Source organism: Carassius carassius, chromosome 24 (assembly GCF_963082965.1).
Source record: "Carassius carassius chromosome 24, fCarCar2.1, whole genome shotgun sequence".
Classification (NCBI taxonomy): Eukaryota; Metazoa; Chordata; class Actinopteri; order Cypriniformes; family Cyprinidae; genus Carassius; species Carassius carassius.
In genome coordinates, this window is record NC_081778.1 from 3,315,456 (window position 1) to 3,339,074 (window position 23,619).

The 23,619-nt window shown below is 39.0% G+C and overlaps 2 protein-coding genes across 3 annotated transcripts; one reads left to right on the forward strand and one right to left on the reverse strand.

Annotated features, from left to right (window-relative positions):
* The first annotated feature begins 6,268 nt into the window (after positions 1 to 6,268).
* Positions 6,269 to 7,712, forward strand: LOC132103548 (tetranectin-like). 2 transcript variants are annotated; one of them, XM_059508662.1, is made up of 3 exons: positions 6,269 to 6,558; positions 6,784 to 6,869; positions 7,187 to 7,712. In XM_059508662.1, exons 1-3 carry the CDS (start codon positions 6,380 to 6,382, stop codon positions 7,585 to 7,587), a joined length of 666 nt encoding a protein of 221 aa, XP_059364645.1. In that variant the 5' UTR covers positions 6,269 to 6,379; the 3' UTR covers positions 7,588 to 7,712. The 2 variants fall into 2 exon arrangements, with proteins under 2 accessions (XP_059364645.1, XP_059364644.1); XM_059508661.1 differs by having other exon boundaries at positions 6,274 to 6,545; positions 6,779 to 6,869.
* A 1,129-nt stretch (positions 7,713 to 8,841) lies between these two features.
* Positions 8,842 to 20,834, reverse strand: cdcp1a (CUB domain containing protein 1a). The gene is made up of 9 exons (XM_059507347.1): positions 20,702 to 20,834; positions 19,076 to 19,285; positions 15,850 to 16,170; positions 15,407 to 15,769; positions 12,601 to 12,798; positions 11,955 to 12,332; positions 11,487 to 11,840; positions 11,283 to 11,364; positions 8,842 to 9,292 (listed from the first exon to the last, which is right to left on the reverse strand). The coding sequence occupies exons 1-9, from the start codon at positions 20,772 to 20,774 to the stop codon at positions 8,908 to 8,910; spliced, it is 2,364 nt and encodes a 787-aa protein (XP_059363330.1). The 5' UTR covers positions 20,775 to 20,834; the 3' UTR covers positions 8,842 to 8,907.
* Positions 20,835 to 23,619: the final 2,785 nt, after the last annotated feature.

Genomic DNA, 23,619 nt, shown 5'->3' on the forward strand with positions numbered 1-23,619 from the left:
GAAGTGTTCGTGGAGGGCTTTACTTACTGTGTTCCTCAGATTTGACCGTCTTCTGCTCATCCCTGCTGGATGTGTTTGACTCTGCTACTCTGTTCTGAGGTGTTGGACTGTATTTTGCATGGTTTGGCAGATTGCAGTATTTAGTATTTGTGTGATTAGCTGTTTTTAAATACCAAATTCTTTCAGTTCAGTTTTGTCGGGTCTACCAGTTACATTTGTGTGTCTTAGTGTTCCAAGTTGGATATACCCTGTGTTGGATTAATAAAAAAGAGATTTTGCTTATCCTCAGCTCCATATTCCTTTCAGCAGCAAAGTGTGACAGAAGACCCGACCTAAAAAAGTTTAAATTGTGTGTCTCCCCTCTGCTTATTTTCCAGTTTTCCCCAGTTTGTCCTTTTTTTTTCCATAGTGTTGTGTCCATGGATCCCCTCCTTCGCCCATGGATTCCTCCTCCTGCTGGAGCAGAAAAGTCGTTCTCTCGATGACCATAGGAGGCAGTTCCTGTAGCTAGCCCATCTCACCACCTACCTGGTCGACACGCTCCGTGTGTTCTATAACGCCAGCCTCAACAAGGCATGCAGAGTGCCGTCGTCTGAAGATGGTCCTCGGGAAAAATTTGCTGCATTCGTGGAGTGGACACCTCTCACCATCTGCCCCATGGAGGATCTTGCCAGGTCCATTCCGGACCCAGACCCCAGCCCACCATCTCCCCGATGCGCAGAGCGCATGCCTGAGCCCGCCAGTGACGGAGAGCCAGAGCCTGCCGTGACTGATGAGCCATCGCCACATAAAGCGACAGAGCTGAGGATCGTCGCGAAGCCAGAAGCCGTGACGTCAGACCAGGTTTGTGAGCAGGCAACACTGCCTGCCTCAAGGGAGGAGGGTACAGACAGGGTAAGTGCGGAGAGGAGCTCTGCCCCCTGCATCGTGGCTGAGGGTGAGCAGAATATGGAATGCCAAAAGGGCAAAAATGAGGAGGTGGATTTTTATTTTTTTTTGGACTGGGAATCTGAACTGGAGGATGAACTGCCCCCTCTCCTCTCTACAATGTCTCCGCTGGTTCCGTCCAGCTCTCCTTCGTCCTTGGTTTCCTCGTCCAGCCCTGAGGGGGCTTCCAATGATCCAGTGCCTGTTCCCGAGTTAAGCCCAAAATGGGCTCCCGATCCCCAGTTAAGACCAGGAAGTGCTCCAGCCCCAGATCTCACTCCAGTGCCTGCTCCTAGAATGTGCCCTCCTGTGGCCTATCCTCCAAAATGCTCCTACCACCCGCTCCTGCCTCCTCCACCGCTGTTGTCTGGCAGCACCTCTACTCACCCTCAGCCCACCATCATTGCGGTGCGAGCTCTGCGTGACTGACATCCTCCAGCGCCGCCATGTTCGGAGTCTCCCTCACCTACGCCTCCAGCCTCCAAGGCCTGGACTCCACCTCGGCCCATTGACCCGTCAGCGCCACCATGGCTCCCAGCTCCCTCCTTTCCAGCATGGCCTGGCAGTCCACGAGCTGCGCCTGGCTCCCTCGTGCCTCCGGCTCCGCTTTGGTCTGGCGCCGACCATCCTGCACCTCGGGACTCCACTCCTCTGGCTTCGCCTTGTCCCTCCTTCCCTCTGGCTCCGTTAGGCTCCTTCACCCCCTCGGCTCCACCTCAGTTCTCTGTCTCTCTGGCTCCACCGTGGCCTCCCGGATCCACATCTCTGCATCTGTCACCACAGCCATCAGGTCTGCCTAGGACCTCCGGATCCTCCTCGTCACCCTGGCTCTTTGGTTCTCTGCCTCGGGCTCCACCTGCTCCGCTGCCGTGGGTCGGCCTCCTGGCGGCCATTACTCCTCCATGGCTCCTCCCACTGTTGGCTCCACCGTGGGCCGTTATGGCTGTGGCCTGGGTCCTGCTGGGCTCCTCTTGCTCCAGATCCTCCTGTCTCCTCTCCTCACTGGCTCCCATGGTCCCTGTCTTCTGGCCCTTGGGACACTGTACAAATTGTGAATAAATACAGAATGCAATGATGTGGAAGTGTCAAATTTATATATTTTATTCAGAATACAATATATATGACATATCAAATGTTTAAACTGAGAAAATGTGTCATTTTAAGGGAAAAATAAGTTAATTTTTAATTTCATGGCATCAACACATCTGAAAAAAGTTAGGAAAAGGCCATGCTTACCACTGTGTGGCTTCCCCTCTTCTTTTTATAACAGTCTGCAAATGTCTGAGGACTGAAGAGACATGTTGCTCAAGTTTAGTAGTAGGAGTGTTGTCTCATTCTTGTCTAATACAGGCTTCTAGTTGCTCAACTTTCTTAGGTCTTCTTTGTTGCATCTTCCTCATTATGATGCGCCAAATGTTTTCTATGGGTGAAAGATCTGGACTGCAGGCTGGCCATTTCAGTACCCGGATCCTTCTTCTACTCAGTCATGATGTTGTAGTTGATGCATTATGTGGTCTGGCATTGTCATGATGGGAAATGCAAGTCTTCCCTGAAAGAGACGACGTCTGGATGTGATCATATGTTGTTCTAGGACTTGGATATACTTTTCAGCATTGATGGTGCCTTTCCAGATGTGTAAGCTGCCCATGCCACACGCACTCATGCAACCCCATACCATCAGAGATGCAGGCTTCTGAACTGAGCGCTGATAACAACTTGGGTTGTCCTTGTCCTCTTTAGTCCGGACGACATGGCATCCCAGTTTTGCAAAAAGAACTTCAAATTTTTATTCATCTGACCACAGAACAGAAGCTGACTTGGACTAGTTACCCAAAAGTTGCCAGTTCGAGTCTCTGTGCTGGCGGGAGTTGTAGGTGGGAGGGAGTGAATTAAGAGCACTCACTTCCACCCTCAGTACCCATGGCTGAAGTGCCCTTGAGCATGGCACTGAACCCCCAGTTGCTCCCTGGGCGCTGGATCTATAGCCGCCCACTGCTCCGGGTGTGTGTTCACTTCTCACTGCTGTGTGTGTGCACTTGGATGAGTTAAATGCAGAGCACCAGTTCTGAGTATGGGTTACCATACTTGGCAAATGTAACGACTTTCACTTTAAATGAGCCTTGGCCCAGAGAAAACGCCTGCGCTTCTGGATCATGTTTAGATATAGCTTCTTTTTTGACCTATAGAGTTTTAGCTGGCAATGGCGAATGGTACAGTGGATTGTGTTCACCAAAAATGTTTTCTGGAAGAATTCCTGAGCCCATGTTGTGATTTCCATTACAGTAGCATTCCTGTATGTAATGCAGTGCTGTCTAAGGTACCGAAGATCACAGGCATCCAGTATGGTTTTCCGGCCTTGACCCTTGCACATAGAGATTGTTCCAGATTCTCTGAATCTTTGGATGACATTATGAACTGTAGATGATGATGATAACTTCAAACTCTTTGCAATTTTTCTCTGAGAAACTCCTTTCTGATATTGCTCCACTATTTTTTGCCACAGCATTGGGGGAATTGGTGATCCTCTGCCCATCTTGACTTCTGAGAGACACTGCCACTCTTTTTATACCCAATCATGATGCCAAATTGCGAATTGGTCCCCCAGATGTTCCTTATATGTATTTGACTTTTCTGGCCTCTTATTGCTACCTGTCCCAACTTTTTTGGAATGTGTAGCTCTTATTAAATCCAAAATGAAACAAAATATCTGGCATGACATTTCAAAATGTCTCACTTTCAACATTTGATATGTTATCTATATTCTATTGTGAATAAAATATAGGTTTATGAGATTTGTCAATTATTCCATTCCTTTTTTACTCACAATTTGTACAGTGTCCTGACCTTTTTGGAATCGGGTTTGTAGTTTCTTTCCCATGTGTTCCATGTCCCCATTAATTTAGTTATTCCATGCACCTGTCTGCCCTTCATTATCCTGTATTTAAATACAATAGTCTTTCAGTTCAGTTTTGTCGGGTCTACCAGTTACATTTGTGTGTCTTCCTCAGTGTTCCATGTTGGATATACCCTGTGTTGGACTAATAAAGAGTCTTATTTTGCTTATCCTCAGCTCCGTGTTCCTTCCAGCAGCGAAGTGTGACAGATACTAAATAAAAATAATATAATAAATACTAGTTTGAAATATCAAGCAGCATCACAGACTGTTTTTAATGGCTAAAATAGAATGAATGACACGGGAAGCCTCGCAATTTCAAGTGTTACAGTTTAGTACAGTACACAATTATGTCAGTTTCCATTGTCACAAGAATGGTATCAAAAATAGCAAACCGTACCACTTTTTTGCGATCTTTCAATTTGGGTAACTAAAGGGTGGAGCTAGACTCACTGCAGAACGCTGATTGGTTGACAGAGAATCGTCGCTTGTGTGTGCTACAAGGGGAATGACTTGTGCGCATTGGGCTTGTTTACATCAAAGTGCCCAAACACAAAAAGTATTGCAGTGTATGTTAGAATTTAATATTTCCACACACAATGTCGTGATTTCTTGTTTGCGTGAGAATGACGTTGATCGCTACTTTCCGGCATACACCACTCCTATCAGGAAAGGGTACTGTTCAAGCTACGGATCAGTGTGTGCTGTCCTGAAGCGCACTGTACTGAACTGTACAGGACCGTACCACTCGCTGGAAACAAGCCATTAGACTGGCCTAAGAATGTCACTTTCAACAAACAGAGCTCTGTGTGATGGAGAGCAGCACAGCAGTGCAAGGATTTCAAATATTGGGGTGGACAGTTAAGCTTTTTAATGTGTGTTGTTCTGCTCATATTGATTGAACTCTCCCTAAACATCAATTCGGTGCCTTTGTTTGAATTTCAGATCTGTTCGTGTGTTTGTTAAAGGAAGAGTTCACCCAAAAATGAAAATTTGCTGAAAATGTGCTCACCTTCAGACCATCCAAGATGTAGATGAGTTTGTTTCTTCATCAGATTTGGAGAAATGTACAGTAGCATTGCATCAGGTTCTCATCAATGGATGCCCTGCAGTGGATGGGTGCCGTCAGAATGAGAGTCCAAACAGCTGATAAAAACATCACAGTAATCCACAAGTAATCCACAGCACTCCAGTCCATCAGTTAATGTGTTGTGAGTTGAAAAGCTTTGTGTTTGTAAGAAACAAATCCATCATTTTAACTTCAAAATCTATATTCATAATATTGTGTTCTCCAGTTAACAAATCTATTCTGATATTCTACATTATTCTACACTTCTCAAAATCTGTTCCCATGAACTCATCTACATCTTGGATGACCTGAGATCGAGTAAATTTTCAGCAAATTTTCATTTTTGGGTCAACTATACCTTTAAATTGGTTTTATAACAAAATATGGTAATTATGGTGGAGAGCAATCAGTTATAAAACATTGCTCTATTTTTCATTGTTACCTGCTTTAATGAAAAATCAGCAGTGGCTAGCCAAAGAGTTAATGGTAGCTATTGAATCTCATAGTATTTTTTTCCCCACCGACAAACAACTGTTTGGTTACCAACATTCTTCAAACTATCTTCTGTTGTCAAACAAAATTGTGGGAGTTCAGCAAAATTATATGTAATGAAAAATAATTTTCATTTTGGGTGAACTATCACTTTAAGTCAGTTTGTAAGTGCACACGAGTCTTGACTAGAAACAACTGAACACTGTCCCAGCATTATTAAAAAAAAAAATAATAAAAAAAACATTAGAGCACTGCAGGCAATGTTGAAAAGCCTGTTATTGGGTTTTCAGATAAATTTAAACAGTTAAACAATTATAAAAATGTAATTTGATAACTTCTGACAACATTTCTGAAGATCATGTGAAACTGAAGACTGGAGTAATGATGCTGAAAATAAATTACATTTTACTATATGTTCAGACAGAAAACTATTTCACAATATTACAGTATTACTGCCTTGCTTCTTAATTAAAATTTTAACTGGTAGTGCAAAACTATGCGCCTCAAGCTGACATTTATGAAAAATACTCATGAACAGAGAACAGTTCATGTCATAAGTAACTGCTGCGTGTGCTTTTAGTCAACACCCATAAATGTTTTTCATTTATTATTCTCCGCTTGCCAAGTGTGAGTGTAGAGACTGGACAGATACAGACACTCCACCCAGTTCAGATGCTGAGATCATAGCACTGATGTCATGCACAGTTATAAACTCAGAACACATCAAACCTGCGCTACAGTGCAAAGAGCAAAGCAATAACACAATAACAAATACAGCATGTTATTATTACTAATAATTATTAACTTTAATAAGATGCACTGATTTGAAAATTATTGGAATGATGCAATGCAAAACAGGGTAATACTGTAGTAGTAATAATAATAAATAACAGTAATACTGTAAATAACTGCAGTGATGTAGCCCAGAAGAGGCTTGTTGCTCTGTTGAAGAGGCTGGTGAATGAGAGTCATGTGTTGATCATGCTGTTACGCAGCTGATGATGGGCAGGTTCACTTCAGTGTGCTTCGAGTCTCAAACACGTCCAGCTTCATGTTCAGTGAGGACGATGGATTTCAGAGCTGTGAAGTTTGTTTTCTGTGTGGTTTGTCTGGTGCGCTGCACCCCTGAGCAGAGCTCCACAAAGAAGAAGAATGGCAAAAAAGGTAAAAATCATTCGTTTACTGTCTAGCTACAAAATGTCTACACGGCATAAACCATTTCTAGAATTTGTGTTTTTATGCCATTGGTAGTCGTTTTTAAATATTCTACAAAATTAGCTCATTCTTCTATTTTTAGAGTTTTTAAATCTTTTTAATTTAGAAATATATAGTAAATTTAAATAAACATTGTTTATGTATAATGTGTAAATCTGTGCTTGTTTGCTGGTGTTGAAGAGAACAGTGCTGCTATCGAGGAGCTGAAGAAACAGATGGAGCAGATTGTGCAGGATCTGAATCTGATCAAGGAACAACAAGCTTTACAAACAGGTACTGAGTCAAACTGCATCTGGGAACACACCGACATACACCAAGTTACGCATATCTACTCATATTGAAATGATTATTACAAATAATAACAATAAACCCATCCAAATTGTGGAAGTCAAGTGTGTCCTTGAACTTACTAGTGAAACATCAACTCTAAATAAATGTGTGATGTATTGTAAAAAAAAATGATACTACTAAATTTGTCACGATGTAGCAGCCGTGTTTTTTCAATATATACCGTTTTTTTAATATATACAGTTAGGTTTTGAAGTACACCTAAGTGCACACTAAACGTATTACTTTTCTTTCCCCATCAGTTTGCTTAAAAGGCATCAAGATCCCAGGCAAGTGTTTTCTCGTGGACATGATGAAGAAGAGCTTTCACACAGCAAACGATGACTGCATGGCTAAAGGAGGAACGCTCAGCAGCCCTCTTTCTGGAGACGAGAACGACCAGCTGTATGATTACGTGCGGCAGACCGTGGGGCCAGAAGGGCACATCTGGTTGGGTGTGAATGACATACTAAAGGAGGGCGAGTGGACCGACCAGACGGGCTCACAGATACGCTTTAAGAACTGGGAATCAGAGATCACCCATCAGCCCGACGGAGGCCGGGGCCAGAACTGTGCCATCCTGTCCAGCACGGCCAACGGGAAGTGGTTCGACGAGGACTGCCGTGGAGAAAAGCCGTCTGTCTGCCAGTTCAACATCGTCTAATCCATTTGTAGAGCAACATGATATAGAAAGATGGATTACACAGATATTTACAGTAGAATGTGTAACAAAAAGATCAGTTAAAGTTACATTATGTAAGATTTTTGCATTAAAATATCCAAAAACCACTAGAACAATTTTTGTTGTTGGCTTTGTTTGACTTTACTTCATTATCCCAAATACTGCCAATGTTTAAACTCACATATTCACTGCGTCCAAAATCCAAGACTTTCCTACTATATAGTATACAAAAAACAGTACGCCAAGAGTAACAAGTCTGAATTCATGATAGTATTTTAAAAAAAACTATAATTCAACCAATCCGATGACGACAATCTCATTCATACATTGTCATACGATCTGCTGGTGTCCCATTGAAAGTTAGGTTTAGGGGTAGACCTTTATGCTTACTTTTTTCCCCCCAACACAAAATCGCCACATAGTAAAATATTTACTTTTTCCCCGAGATAGAGTTGGAATCGTCCATCTGTTGATCTTGACTCTTAAAGGGTTAATTCACCCCAAAATGAAAATGATGTCATTAATTATTCACCCTCATGTTGCTCCAAACCCGGAAGACCTTCGTTCAACTACAGAACACGAATGAAGATATTTTAGATGAAATCGGAGAGCCATAGACTGCAATGCAACTGAAATGTTCCCTGGTCCCCTAGGTGTAAACAACGCTGAATACATCCAATGTGTTCTTGGGTGCTCTCCAAAATGGCAGAAGACGTAAGAAGAATGGGGGAGAAGAATGGTTGCGTAAATTGTTATTTTTGTTTTCTTTGCACAAGAAAAAGGATTCTCGTAGCACTTTGAAAAACTGAAGTTGAGCCACTGATGTTCCCATGCACTGTTTTACTGATGTATTTACTACACTTCAGGACCTGGGAACATTTCAGTTGCATTGCTGTCTATGGAGGGTCGGATAGCTCTCCGATTTCATCAAAAATATCTTAATTTGTGTTCTGTAGATGAACAAAGGTCTTATGGGTTTGGAACAACATGAGGGTGAATAATTAATGACATCATTTTCATTTTTGGGCAAGCTCACGCTACATAATTTTTGGCTGAATTTTGCTGTCGCAGATATATTTCCAAAATCTGTGACAAAGCCCCCAGAACATGGATTTTTCAAGAGAAACCATCTCTTTTCAAGTTGTAAATAAATAAACAGACGTTTTAAACGTTTACATTTCAAAAAGATACCATCTATAAAAGCAAGCAGGCTGTTCACACATAAAATCACTAAATATAAAAACAAAAACAAACACACATTCGTTTAAAGTAGAAAATTTGATTTCATCAGGACCTTTCCCCTCACACACACAGTCTGGTTTCATAGTTCCCTTCCTCTTGGGAAGTCTTCTGTGAGGAGGAAGTATTTGATTGTCCCTGAACATAACCGCACAGCTCATCGTCAAGCAAGGTGTTGCTTTTAGTGACGAGGTTTTCACCGTTTCTGACTGGTAAAGCTGGGGCACTCAGACGTGGATCACTCTCATCTGGTGTGGCTTCTTTATATTCTTCTTTTTCAGCATCATCTTTAAGCAGATGGCTATATACTAGAGTTTCATCTATGTATGCGTAAGTGTGAGGATCCTCCTCCTCCTGTGCTTTGGGGATGCCATGGAGGCCTGGAAGGAAAGCATGCTCACTGGGATTGTAGACGGACACTGGGGGAGCCTTCTTCCTCTTCTTCTTCCTGTGTGATATTAAGAATGTTTTGTTAAAAATCAATTATGATACAATACTGGACAGGGATTCAAGTGAAGCCCAGTTCCCCAACAAACCAGTGTAGAATTATTATCTTGAGACTGAATAACAATAATTATTAAAAGAGTATTTCACTGCAACTTCAATCCAAAATGTTTGAAGTGGGCAAAATTAATTAATAAAAATGCTATAACTCTTGAACGGAATGTGATATTTCATTGGTCCAATTGTCTTGACAAACTGGCATGCAGTGTCTTTGTCCAAGGTGCCATCATTGTCTAGAAGGACACTAACATAAAACGTGCCTTGCAGCAGCTCTTAAAAGGGTAACTCGTGGCCCCAAAAGCCTGTGAGAAGTTTGAAAGAAATCAGCCACTAGGGGGCTCTATAACGTGTTTAAATAATGGTATATTATACAAGATTTCACATGCATTATTTCATTATGTAAAGTGACATATTAAAAGTATCATATCTCCTCATTCTGAACATCTTTGCCTCAAGAATCACTGCTATCATTCAAATCATTTGTTAAATATTTGAGATCATTTAAAAAAACTAAGACTACGAAACTAGCCCCTGGTGTTTTGCTCAAACTTTACAAAACCAGTGGAGAGTAAAGTTCCGGACACCCTAGATCAATAAATACCAAAAAAGAAAATTTGAACTGTATTATTTGGTTGGCTATAAAAGCATTAGGTGTTACCCATATTTTCTAGTATAAAAAAACTATAGTTCCTAAACGAAAACTCAGACCTTCACGGCAGGCACATATGACATAAGATTGTAAACAAGCATGAAAATGTATATGAGGATCGGAAAATAAGTGGTGCTATAATATAATATATAAAAATGTTATATTTCTATAAGTGCTGTCAAATGATTTATCGCGATTAATCTCATCCAAAATAAAAGATTTTGTTCACATAATATACCTGTGTACTTTATAATAAATACACACACACACACACACACGCATGTATATATTTATATTGATAATTTATATTATAGATAAATATTAATATTTTATATATCAACAAAATATATTTTTCTTAAATGTATGTCATGATCCAGTCACTGAACTTCTGTTAATTCACCACCAGAGGTCATCATCCACAACACAGACTCTCACACTACACAGTACACCCTGGACTACATTTCCCATGCTCCATTGCACAAATCACATTCACCTGAAAACAACCACAAACAGCTGCCACCAATTACACACATACAGCACAATCATCAGACATGCTTTATAATCATTGGACTTTCTTTCACGCACTGCCGAGAATTGTTCTGCACATATCCCTCTCTTAGCAATAGCTGCAAAACCAAGCCATTCCGGGTTTGTTTTGTTAGCCTTGTTTGAGTTCCTCGTTTTCAAAGTCTTTTCTCTGTTTCTAGTTTTCATAGTCTTGGTTAAGTTTATAGTTTAGAATATTTCTTTCTTTGCCCTGTTACTCGTGTTTTGAATCTTTGTTCTGGATTCTGGATTACCCCTCTACCTTAAACCTCTGGATATTGTTCGCTGACTGGAGACCCACGCTTGCCCTTGGATTATTCTTGTGTCTTGCCCATACCATACCCTTTGCTCCTGTTTCGCCCCTATCTGTGTTTAGACTATGTCAAGGAATAAAAGCTTGCATATGGATCCACACGTCTCACGTCTCTGTCACTCCATTACAATATACATGCATGTGTGTGTATTTATATGTACATAATAAATATACACAGTACACACAAAAAATTAGTTTGGATGCGATTAATCATTTGTCGGCACTAATTTTAGGTAATTTACCATAGAAATTAATGTAAAAGTCTTTTTTCATCTCAGATTTACGCGCTATTAAATAACAGTTACAAGCTTATTAAATAACATACAATATAATATCTATGCGTGCGCATAGATAGGTTAAAGTTTTTGAGCCCCTGTAATTGCTGCTTGCAGCTGTATTTAAAATATGTTTATGCAAAATTCTCACCTGAGAACAAACCAGATCCCAACGGCTGTTGCAATCACAAACACAACTCCCACAATACTCAGGATGATGCCCAAAAGCTTACCTGAAAACATGACATAATACAATTCACTTCACCTTTTCAAGAGTTTCTCCTGTATTACATGGGAATTCGAGTGGGAATTTAATGAGCAGAAGAAGATAAGTTGCCAGTTAAGGCAGTCTCACTTGAGCTGTTTTGCAGCGTGATCTCCATCATCGCCCGGAAGGCTCCTGTCGGTGACTTGCAGTTAGTCATGTTCAGGTAAAAACTTTCTGGAACCAGGAGATCCTTAATCTTCTCATCTTTTTTAGTGCTGTACAGCGTCTTTTGAGAGCGAATGGTCTGCACTGCGATGTTTGTGTGCACCTCCTTACACTTGGGCTGGCTGACATTTCTGAACTTCACATTGCTTTTAAACTGAGGCTCCAGGTTAACAATCCAGGACACGGTGCTAGACGCTTTCATGCCAGACGGCCAGACTGGGGTCGCCAACACCGTAGGGTTATCCATTTTTGGAGCCACAGTGAATATATAGTGCTCTGTATGAGGAAGGCACAACAATACAGACTCAAAAACTGATTTTTGATATCTAGCCGTGTTGATATCGGAGCACGTACACTACCAGTTAACGGCTGTATGATGAAAGCACTTACCTGATATGTCTTGTGTAAATGAATAGGTTAAGAAGGGTTTAGTTGCCAAATTCCGGTCATTGAAACTTGTGACGGAGGCAGTTATAGCAATCTTGGATTCACGGATTTGGATTTTCTGAATGGTTCCCTTTGGACAAAACTGCCCAAGAGTGATGCCAGAGGTAACATGGGACACATTTAGGAGGAGGATGCTGTTGCATTTGTCTTCAGGCGGACAGTAACGCAGATCTCCCGCAGGAGACTGCAGCTCCACTGCACTGTTCGGAGGGCCTTGAAGGAGCCAGATGATCGTCTTCAAAACCCCTGGGATACACTGCTGCTCGTAGTTGAAAGTTAGAGGGAATGAAGTGGAGGCACAATCTCTCCATTCTTTACATTCTGTTGATAAAGAAACACAAAGTAGTGTGATGAACCGAGGAGTATTTCATTGTTGGGGCCAATAAAGAGCGTAAAGGCCTGTTAAAGTGGTTAAGGTTAAAAGTGTTCACCACTTTGAGGGTACCGGAGAAGTTTAGGAAAAATTATAATAATAATTAAGATTTTGGCCCAAAGTCAAGTAGTTGTTTAAATATGTTAAATACAGATTTAGCTGATGAATCTTCTGAGTACAGTGTGAAGTAAAACTTATCCTATCACAGTTGAGTACCTATGTTCTGGCTGACAGTCAACTCTACTTCATCCTTGTTACAGTCAAATGAGTTCAGGACAAAATGTTTCCCTGAAGCTATGGTGATTGTGTCCATTAGGACCGAATCCAGTTTCAACACACAGGTTGACTTGGGATCCTTTTTCTTCACATGTATCTGTAGTAGCTGCTTCTCAGGCAGATCCCCTTCACATTGCCCTGCAACAGTCAAAGGAACAAGAAAAAATAGATATATAAACTGTATTAGAAATAAGTAAGGCATAATGTGCAGTCAGTCGGTCGTTTTAACAAAATAAAACTTACAGAGTGATAAAAATATAAAATAATTACACACACATTACTGATTTAAGTTAAAATTATTAGTGGTCGACCAATGAGGGATTTTCAGTGGCTGTCTCGAAATTGAGATTTATACATCATCTGAAAGCTCAATAAATAATTTTACCATTGATGTATGGTTTGTTAGGACTAAATATTGAGATAATCATTTTTGAAGTTGTCCAAATTAGGTTCTCAGCAATGCATATTACTGATCAAAAAAATAAGTTGTAATATATTAACAGTAGCAAATTTACAAAATATCTTCATGGAACATGATCTTTACTTAAAGGGACAATAAGTAACTTTTTAGGTATTTTATTATCTAATATCAATATTTTTATTCATAAATATGCCCTCAATGGTGTACAAATACCTATGCCAATGTTTAAACTAATCCTCGTAAATGAAGAATTTATTATCTTTATATACATGGGACGGGTAGGTCGACGGAGGCTTCCATGTAATTCCGCCATCTTGCAAAACTATAATAGCAGAGAGGGACAAAAAGTACTAAGCCAACGCATTTCCACAACGCGTTTTCGGTCAGAGCCAGAAACGCAGGTGCAGAGCAGTGAGAGGCGCTTGAAACTGCACCGGCAAGTTTAAAAGTCTGGATTGCATTCTTATTATGGACCATACATAAGCCGCGCCACAGGAGAAGAAAACATCGTCGCCAAAACGAAGTGCTATTAGAAGACATCCTGTCAAAGCTTTTTGGTACATATCGCCTACCGTAGATGCAACGCGCATTTGAAAAAGCGAGGCGCTGGAGAGCAAAATTAGTTTGAATGCAAACTACTTACAGTCCCTTTAATATCCTAATGATTTTTGGCATAAAAGGAAAAAAAAAAAAACAATTTTTGGCTATTGCTACAAATATACCCCAGAGACTTCAGACTGATTTTGTGCTCCAGAGTCACATATGGTTTGCCATCCATTGACAAAGTTCTGAAATGTGGACCTGACAAAGTGGGTAGGTAAACACTTTTGTTAACATGACAGAACTGAACATTGTTATTGGCCAAAGTTGGTATTAGAGTGTCCAAAAAAAAAGTCCAATTCATAGATCCTGCAGATATTGTTTCCATGCACAGGAGAGCGGTTAGAACACAGCAAACTGCACTTTCATTGCGCCATTTAAGGGATTAAAAACCTGGATTTCTGCGATAGAACTGAATTATGTGGTCCTGTAAATGCATAAGCGGTGTTCTTACAGGTCTTGAAGCGTGTGCATGGGATATTGAAGAATATGCAGCTAACACAGCGCATGTGACATGGATGTCGCTTTCATGTCATGAACAGCTTTCTCACAATAAGCAGTTTTCTGGTGTTCATGTAAAAATAATCATTTCATGATTATTCATGAACATTTTAATTTGTACCACAAAGGTACTTTGTCAAATATGTTAGTCAGTTTATCCATATATTCAACACATTAGAAAAACGATTCTTTCTGTATGAATCTTTCATGCATGATTTTACACAAATTTAGTTCACAGTGTGTAAGGGCATAACAGCTTTAAAAATGTCTGAGCTGGACAAATTTAACGTGACTGATGCTATAACTTTAACATTGACATGTCACTTTGACATGATGAAGAATATTTAAAGGATGAAATAAAAAATATAAAAGCAAAAACCTACAGAATATAACTGAAAGTAAGTTCATTTACTTCAATGTTTGTCATGATCGTCTGCTCAGTGTTGAAATACTGTCTGAAATGAGTGTTGATTCAACACACAATGCTTCCCCACCCTAATCAAACAAGTGAAAAAGCAAGGTTAACTGAAGTAGCTTAAAAAGCACCTCCTGTGAAACCCGAAGCTCTTCAAAATCCACTGAAAATGAAATAAAAAAAAGCTCTCTTCTCATATCCTGTATTCATGAGTCATTGCCTGGAACTGCTTGGGTTTTCCATAATGACACAACAGATTGCACAACCAAAGTAAGGCCTTGTGTAATCAAAGCAGATCATTAAAGATATAACAATCAATCAAAAATAATAAAAACAGGTCATGAAAATAGTCAGCAAATCTTGAGATGCACCCTTCTAGACTCAGTGTTAGAGAACGACACGGTCAAAAGAGTAACAAGCTGGTGGTTTCACTGTTTACACAATCTTACACAATAAAAATGGACAAATCAAAAATTACGTTTAAGAACAAGACCCTAAAAGGATTTTACTAACAGAACAATCAATCTCTGTATTAAAATATAATAATAAAGCTGTGTTTTCTCACTTGAAAACTCTCTCTATAAAAGAGTGGATTGCTCAGTAAATATGCATCCAGAGCATTTAGTATTTTGGCTTTTATTCTTCATTCATGTAGTTTTTCCCACAATAAATGAATAATAATAATTTGAGCCAGGAACCATTGGTTTGGAATAAATTGACTTGGAATTACCCAATACCATTACTATAAAAGCACATACAGTATAAATATGTAGTTCTAATCATGGAAACAATTCATATGTGTTACATACCCCTGCTTCTCTTGATGGCAGAGATCTGGAAGTGCACCATTAGGTTTTGTGATGGAGGCTGTGGCCCAGATATTCTGCAGTTCTTTATGGAGAGGTTAAAGTTTCCAGGCTCCACCGACGGCTGGCTCACATTCATCAGTTTCACCAGAGGCTCTTTGCCCTGCCAAGTGTACTTCATTTTAGGGATGTTTTGAGATTGGAGGCATGTTGGGACAGTGTAGCTCAGAATGCGCACGTCAGTGTAGTACGTCTGGGGAACGGTAAAATACCACATCGTCTCGGTGTTCGCAGGAAAAGCGTTTGGGGTAAAGAAGTCCTGGGTTGAACTCCTCTCTGGGAGCACAACATGGAAATTAGCCAGTGCTGTAAAACAAAGAACTACATTTCACATATAAGCCGACTATGTTTGGACAATTTGTGCTTAAATATATAAGTTTGCTTACAGTTAATGAGACGTCCCAGTGACACACCGATAAACTTCTTGTCCAGAGCTCGACCTCCAGACACTTCCAAAGACAGTTTTCCAGCATTACGCACATCGACTTGTCTAATAGATCCATTCTGACAAAACTTTCCAATGCTGACATTCTCCACTGCGAGCATGTAAACATCTGGGCAGCTGTCTGTGGGGGGAATCTGCCGTAAACCAGTCCTACTGAAATTCAAATGTAAGCTCTTTGTAGCTGGTGGCTTCAGATTCCAGATGAAGGTGCGATTGAACTTTTGCAAGGCATTGTGTTCTTGGGGTTCAATGTCATTCATCACTGTGGAACAAATGTGCATGTCAGAGAAAGACTCCAGTGGATTCATTAAGCTCACAACAAGTGAACATCTGCAAGCTTATTTGAAAAGACACCAAAAGTCTGTGTTCCAAAGCTTTCAAGATTTAGCTCAGTTTTTTATTGGAAATTACATTTTCGGCTCTATGCTCAAGAAGTGGTTAACGGTCAATAAATGGACTGTATGAATATAAATTTAGTAGCATAGATAACATAAAAAAATACAAAAAAAGTCAAAGGATGCAAAAATTTAAATAAAAACAAAACAATATCAAACTACAAAATAGTACATTTCATTTTCAGCTCTGTGCTCAAGAAGTCAATAAATGGCCTGCAAAAATATAATTTAATAACATAAATATGTAACTAGTGTTGTCAAAAGACCCGGTACCTCGGTACCAAGTCGGTACTAAAAAAATGAAAATGTCACGGTACCAGGTTTCTGTAAGTACCGGTTCTTGACGCATACAGCGCTATGATTACCGCGAAGCAGAAAACGCGGACGGAATCTCAAAATCCAGTCATGAAAATGAAACTTACATTTTAATATGGACAGTCACGAAATTTGTCAAAGTTAGCATAAATTAATCAAATCAAATCTCCATATGGACCAGTATCTGTAAATGTTAAGCCGCAAAAGTTGTTTGAAATATGAATCCGTGTTCTGCGCGTCTCTGTGTGAATGAATGAATGGCAGGGATGTGTGGGTTTGTTTACTACATATAGACTGAAGCGCGTGACGCTTGCAGTAATTTCAGCATCTGCCATCTCAATGAGGACATTAATACATAAACAACATCACCAGAACTGTTCTCCGTCACTTCATAAGCATTTTACCATTGCATTTGAGTAAAACCAGTGTCAATTTAAAGGTAATCACGGCAACCCCTCAAAACAGCTTCTACATTGCTAGTAAATCACTCGCATATGTGAATAAATTTTACTCTGGGTGACTAAATTATGTCTATTGTTAGCCATTGGCTAATCAATTAGATTTTACTCGCCATTGTGTGTGTTCGAGGCTATTTTAAGATTGGCGCAGATATATTTTCACTCGCTGAACACTGACTGAGCGCTTCAGAGTTCTCTCTCCATCAAGCGATCTGTACTTTTCAATTCATCTCAATGGACGCACAGTACACCTGTATTTTGCCTCTTTTACTGTCTATGGTATTTGCCGAACTGTAAACTCTGTGTGAAGGAGCACGACTCGCCGTCGCTTTGCTGATAGCTCTGTTTCTCACACATGCAAAGAGAGAGAGAGAGCGAGAGTCTTACCACGCTGAATCGACATGCTACATGTAAACTATATTCTTTGTCTTCTCCTGTCAAAATAATGGACTTCATTTAGAATTATTCATATTTTCGAACAAGCAGAAGATATGCCGGTTTCTCCTGGTAGTGGGCGGAGCTAATGCGCAAATGGCAATTTCATTGGCTGGCGCTCATCTTTTACCGTCCCTGTTTTGATTTCAGCAAATCAGTTCGACCGAACGCAGACAACGTGATTAATATTCATGAACCAGCAGCTCATCAATCCATAGTGCATTGTGTATATATATATATATTGTATAATACTGTTAGTATGGTAGTAGAATTTGTAGAAGTATCTTTTAATTATAATTAATATGATCTATTACAATATTTTTTTTTTTATACAGAAACCCTCAATGACCAAAATATCTTAAGCATCACCACCAGTCTTAAGTTCAGTTAATATGACAAATATGCATTCATTAAAAGTTCATTTTTACATAAAGGCATTGTGCTAGAAATATTACTATTATTTAGTAAAATGTATGTGATACTGCTACTACTGTTAATTAAAAATTAAATCACACAATATTTCTTCCATGTTTTAATTTTAATAGCAAATCCCCTTTATTTACAAAAAAATAAAATGGTTAAATTTCATAAATTAAAAGACAAATTAAATTTGGGAGAAACTTGTTTACTGTTTTTCATAATTATATTATATTACTATATTTAATTATATTACTATATTTACACAATTGGTAATAAGTATAAAGAATGGCATTGGTTTTATTTTTTGTGATAAAAAGTTTTTTTTTTTTAATTAGCATATTTTTGTGTTTTACTTTGGTACCGAAACTGGTACCGAGAACTGTGGATTTTCACTGGTATCGGTACCGAATACTGAAATTTTGGTACCGTGACAACACTATATGTAACATACAATGTACAAATACAAAAATTTAAATAAAAACAAAACTTTATCAAAATTACAAATTGGTACAATTTAAATAAACATTTTAATAAAAATATTTGTAATAATTATATAATAATCATTTTCGCCCACCATGTGAGGAGCACCAGAGGGTTAATAGATGGTCTTAATGCAGATGCTAAGATGATTAAAAAGTACTGAGAATTTAAACAGTTGTACAGTTACAGTTATTATGCATTTAACAGGCTTATAAAAGAGAAAGACTTCTCTCATTGATCTTAAAGCTCATTAGTTAACAAGAACTAAGAATGAACAATACTTCTACAGCATTTATTAATCTTAATGAAAATGTTTTGCATTATTAAACTCAAATTTTGTGCTTGTTAACATTAGTTATTGCACTGTGAATTAACAATGTATTAACTAACAATGAACAACTGTATTTTCATTAATAATAACAAATATTAAAAACATTTATGCATTTAGCAGACGCTTTTATCCAAAGCGACTTACAGTGCATTCAGGCTAACATTATTATTATTTTTTTTTACCAAACATGTGTTCCCCTGGGAATCGACCCCAGAACCTTTTGCATTGCTAATGCAATGCTCTACCACTGATTCATTCACCTTATTGTAAAGTGTAAACAAATGTCTAAATGAAAGTAAAAATATATATTTTTTTTTATCTGAAAGCTCTCACCATTATCTCTGATGATCTGCACGGTGAACACTTTCTCTGGCTGTGAGCAGCTGAAGTCTACAGAGTTTGCCCCACTTCTGAGGACCACAGACGACTGGCACAACTCTTGTGTGTTCTGTCCGATACAAACCTTGCACTGTGTGTTTTTGTCGGCACTAGCAATCCGTATGGTTGTGCCTACTTCAACAGCAATATTGAGCTTTGCACTACCTGAAATGATGCAGAGTATGAAGGTAAAATGACGTCATAAAGATTTGCATGTGCAGGGTAATATTTGTGGAACTGTACATAAAGACTGTAAGCATAAATTACATTTGCATGCACAAGAGAAGCTTTGTAAAGGTGGAAATTGTTATTCGTAAGTGTAATTAATGTATTGTTAAACTGCAGCTTCATGCTAAATCAAAATAAATATGAACTGTAATCTTCTGACTTCCATTTTTTCCGCGCTGACACTTTGGGCACGTTTTTGTTTTTTGTTATTGCCAGAAGGTGGTGAAAACACTGCAAGCCTGTCAATGGTGATTTGCAAGCGAAAACAACAGTTTAAAGAACTGCAAAATGGATTGATTGGGTAGGACCAATCTGTAACAAAACAAACCATAGCAAATGTCTAAATAACTTGTGTGTGTAGGGCAAAAAGTTCCCGAAATAATCTGATATGTACAGCACCGTCTTTCTTTTCTCTGTGCTTACAATTTGGGCACGATTCTCTCAATAACTGAGTTTTGCAAGCAGGAGGGAGAGGGCGGGACCACCTTCTTCTTGTAGCCAATCACATGAGGCTCTCGCTGACTGATTTATATATATATATAATTATTAATAATGTTAACATTATTTGCTTTGGTTTGGCTTTATTTTATCAAAACGATGTTAAGTGAAAATGCTCAATACTATGGTATCAGAGTGCTATACTTTGTAAAACCTTATGCCAATAAAGCTACTTAAATATAAATTTGACAATTTTTCATTTTGTTTTAATTTCAATCATTTATTTTCATGTTTCTATTTATGGTATTTAACACTCAACTGTATATTTTGAAATTTCAGTATTGATTCGGATTACTTTCATGTGACTGATCAAGCTACGGTAATATATGAATCAAGAATGAGTAACAAAATGCATTCTTTGTGTCCAGACTAATGCAAAGACTTTGATAAATATGTCTTTAATAATATCTAAATATATATCCAAATACAAGTAGCTAATTATTTGGGAATCCAAAGTTCCCAGCCACTAGGGAACATAAGCCCCTTTCACACAGCGATTCTGGAAAATACATGTGTAATGTGTCCCGGCAATTGTTCCAGGGTCGCTAGATTTTGCATTTTCACACTGCCAGTGATTTGCACAGCGCTCGTCCCGGGACTGAACCGAGCAATGTTAACCTACAATTCATTTCTAAAGTGAAAAAAGCATATTTAAAAATTACCAAAATACTAGCTGAGCTATCATCACACCAGCGGAAACCGTTTTAAACCGTTAAAAATCAAACCCTTAAAACGTGTCAGGTCGAGTTTATTAAAGTTTGATTTCCAATCAAATGTGAGAAGAGCTAAAGGTTAAACTCTGTAGGCAAGTGTCGCAGGTGAGGCTGGGTTTGGTTTGGTCTGTCTGGCTCTTACCTGTGAGCTCCGGGAATGACGACAGGAAAAACCCAAAAAGGAGTGAAAAGCACGGAAACCGCCAAATTCGCATGACTTTTTAACATTAAAACTCGTTACAGTGAGCTGAAAATGTAAGAGTGCGCCATCGACGGTAACATCAGTCTTCAGTGTTCTTCAGAGACAATAAAGCGTCTTCCTGGTTTGCGACAGACTTCCACGTTACTCATTAATATCCACGCTACCTGTGTCAGTCCGCGCGAGCAAATCATCGAAGAACCCGCAGAAAGTAGGTCGTGTTCACTTGAAAACTTGATCTAGCGAATAAAATGAACTGCTTATAGTTATAGTAGGCTAATTTGGTAACCCAAGTTAAGTGTGTTAGCCCCGCCTCCTCATATTTTACAACCTCATTCATCAAAACAGGTAAGTGCTGGTCAGAACTGAAAAGAACCTCTTTCTCTTTCCAGAACGATGTTAATGTTACATGTAAGATAGTATTCAAGTATGTTAACTTCACATGCAAATATCACATTAAACAAAGTTACTATAATTCATCTAAAATGTCTCATTGTATTAGGTGCAATGATTTAGAATGATTTTAAAGCCAATTTCATAAGGCTGTTAAGTGTTAGATTTTTCAATCAAGGTGTTTTGGCATTTGTAATATTTTCTGCTAAATGCAATGCAAGGAGCAATAAAAGCCAATATTTTTCGAGACTATGGACCACATGGGAAAGAAGGAGCCACCTAACAAAACTAGTTGCTACAAAAACCCTTTTATGACTAACACGTTTTTTTATTCCCCCCCCTGCTCTGTTTCAAATGGACACAGGCCCAAACCTGTTATTCTGTTGCTGCCTGCCTACCGGAAATATATGGAGCCAAAAGAGTCTCAATAAAGATAAATGCACACACTTCATTCATACATGCACACACATGATTCATAAATACAAACACAGGATACACAAATGCACACACAAAATTTAAAAAGCACAGAAGATTCACAAATGCATACAAAATTAAGAAATGCACACAAAATTCAGAAATACACAATTCAGAAATGCAAACAACATTTACAAATGCACTCAAGATTCACAAATGCACAGGACAAGATTCAGAAATGTATTTTTGATGCACACACATGTAAGACTGGAGCTGGACCGTCTGGAATGAGGGACGACTTCTCTCTAAGAAACTAAAGGACTTTCCAGATAATTAACATTTGAACACTCTCTTGAATACCCCCCATCATAAATAACGGTGCCATCGAAGATGCACCACACCTAGCAGTTCACACCTCACCATCACACTCCCTGCACTTAGTTTCACTCAGAATTGCCGATAGTATAATATTCTGCATTAATGCAAGTTATATTTACAGTCATGTTTGGTGTCATTTGTATTGTCTCAGGGCAACTGTACAATGGTCTCAACCTTAGAAAAGTAGATTAAAAGATACAGATCTTAAGAGTTAAGAGATATTTTGATTACTGTAATGGGAGTGCCCTTTTCCAGGGTCTTCCATGTAAATTACCTTCTGTTCCCATTGAGGTGTAAACTCATATCCAAAGTATAGTGAAAACACTATCAATTAGCACAGTAACAAGATCGGCAGTTTAAGACATTAACTTGTAAGCACAAAACACAAGATACTTCTCATTTCAATATGAATAAGGCTTTATTAGATAAATCTAAGTCATATAAACTAATCTAACACACAAACGCACGCACGCACACATTCACACAAGTTGCAGGAAGATCGAAAGTTAGGGGAAAGATGAATTTAAGAGAATGGAAATGTGGAATCCCAAGTTTACAGCAATACGGTAAATTGCATAAACATGAACAGCCATCAATCACTTAATTAACCCTCGCACTGAGTTCCTCAATGAGGTTCAAATTATATTAGATACATCAGCACAAATGTCTGAAGGTACATTGCCTGTGTAAAGTTGTCGCTGATTGGCTGGAAGTTCAGTAGTCGTTGAAGTGATGTCTTGGGAAGGCCGTGGTTGGACGTTGGCTGAAGATGCAGAGTTGTTTGCGGGTTGAAGTTGAATGGGCACCCGAGGTCAGGCGTCTGAGACGTTACAAAACTTAACTCAGAACACGAAACTCTCAAACGGAAAAGAAAAGAAGTAAAGTTTGACGAGACTATTGGTGGTGTTTCTTCTCATCGTGGCTAAGTAGCAGTGTTGGGGAGTAACTAGTTACATGTAATGGCGTTACGTAATTTAATTACAAAATTAATGTAACTGTAATTAGTTACAGTTACTAAGAAAAAATGAGTAATTAAATTACAGTTACTTATGAAATTTTTAACGATTACAAAAGGGATTACATTTGAATATTTACACACATCCACATACCGATTTAACTGATTTATTTCCCAAATTGCACTGACTATTCTGAGACATACCGCCCTAATTATTTCCGGGATGCGGAAACACAATCTGGTTCGTAGAATCCAGTCATAAAAACGGAATGCCTAACGCGGACGGAATATGCCACATTTTGGATGACTAAATCAAAAGTAGGTCAGTACACTTGAATCAAAACATGACATCGACTAGTGTCTGTGAATATTAAGCTCCAAAAATGCAATATATGACTTGCAAATTCTGCGTGTCTGTGGAAATCAGGCGCGGACTGGACACCGGGAGAACCGGGACAATTCCCGGTGGCCTGGCAGACGATTTGGTCCTCTATTTTAATAATATTATTGTATAATTGCCTGCCGAATGTACTAAAGCGATCATTTGCGAATCCGCCATTTAATAATTAAATCTCTAAAAAGTCATGAAGTGTTAGTCATGACTCGCGCGCTCTCCGCGCCTCCGCCAAACGGTTTGGATCAGACTCAGAGTAATCAATGCGAGAGAGAGAGAGAGAGAGAGAGAGAGGCTTAACAAACCTTTATTTTATCACAATTATTC

Excerpts from the sequence above, each read along its gene's own strand:
- LOC132103548 (XM_059508662.1), top strand. The coding sequence starts at position 6,380 with ATGATGGGCAGGTTCACTTCAGTGTGCTTCGAGTCTCAAACACGTCCA. Across the intron at positions 6,559-6,783 it reads AAAAAAGGTAAAAATCATTC|TGCTGCTATCGAGGAGCTGA; the intron begins GTTTACTGTCTA and ends TGAAGAGAACAG. Across the intron at positions 6,870-7,186 it reads ACAACAAGCTTTACAAACAG|TTTGCTTAAAAGGCATCAAG; the intron begins GTACTGAGTCAA and ends TTTCCCCATCAG.
- cdcp1a (XM_059507347.1), bottom strand. The coding sequence starts at position 20,774 with ATGCGAATTTGGCGGTTTCCGTGCTTTTCACTCCTTTTTGGGTTTTTC. Across the intron at positions 12,799-15,406 it reads TGCCATCAAGAGAAGCAGGG|GGCAATGTGAAGGGGATCTG; the intron begins GTATGTAACACA and ends TGACTGTTGCAG. Across the intron at positions 9,293-11,282 it reads GGGATCTGGTTTGTTCTCAG|GAAGAAGAAGAGGAAGAAGG; the intron begins GTGAGAATTTTG and ends AATATCACACAG.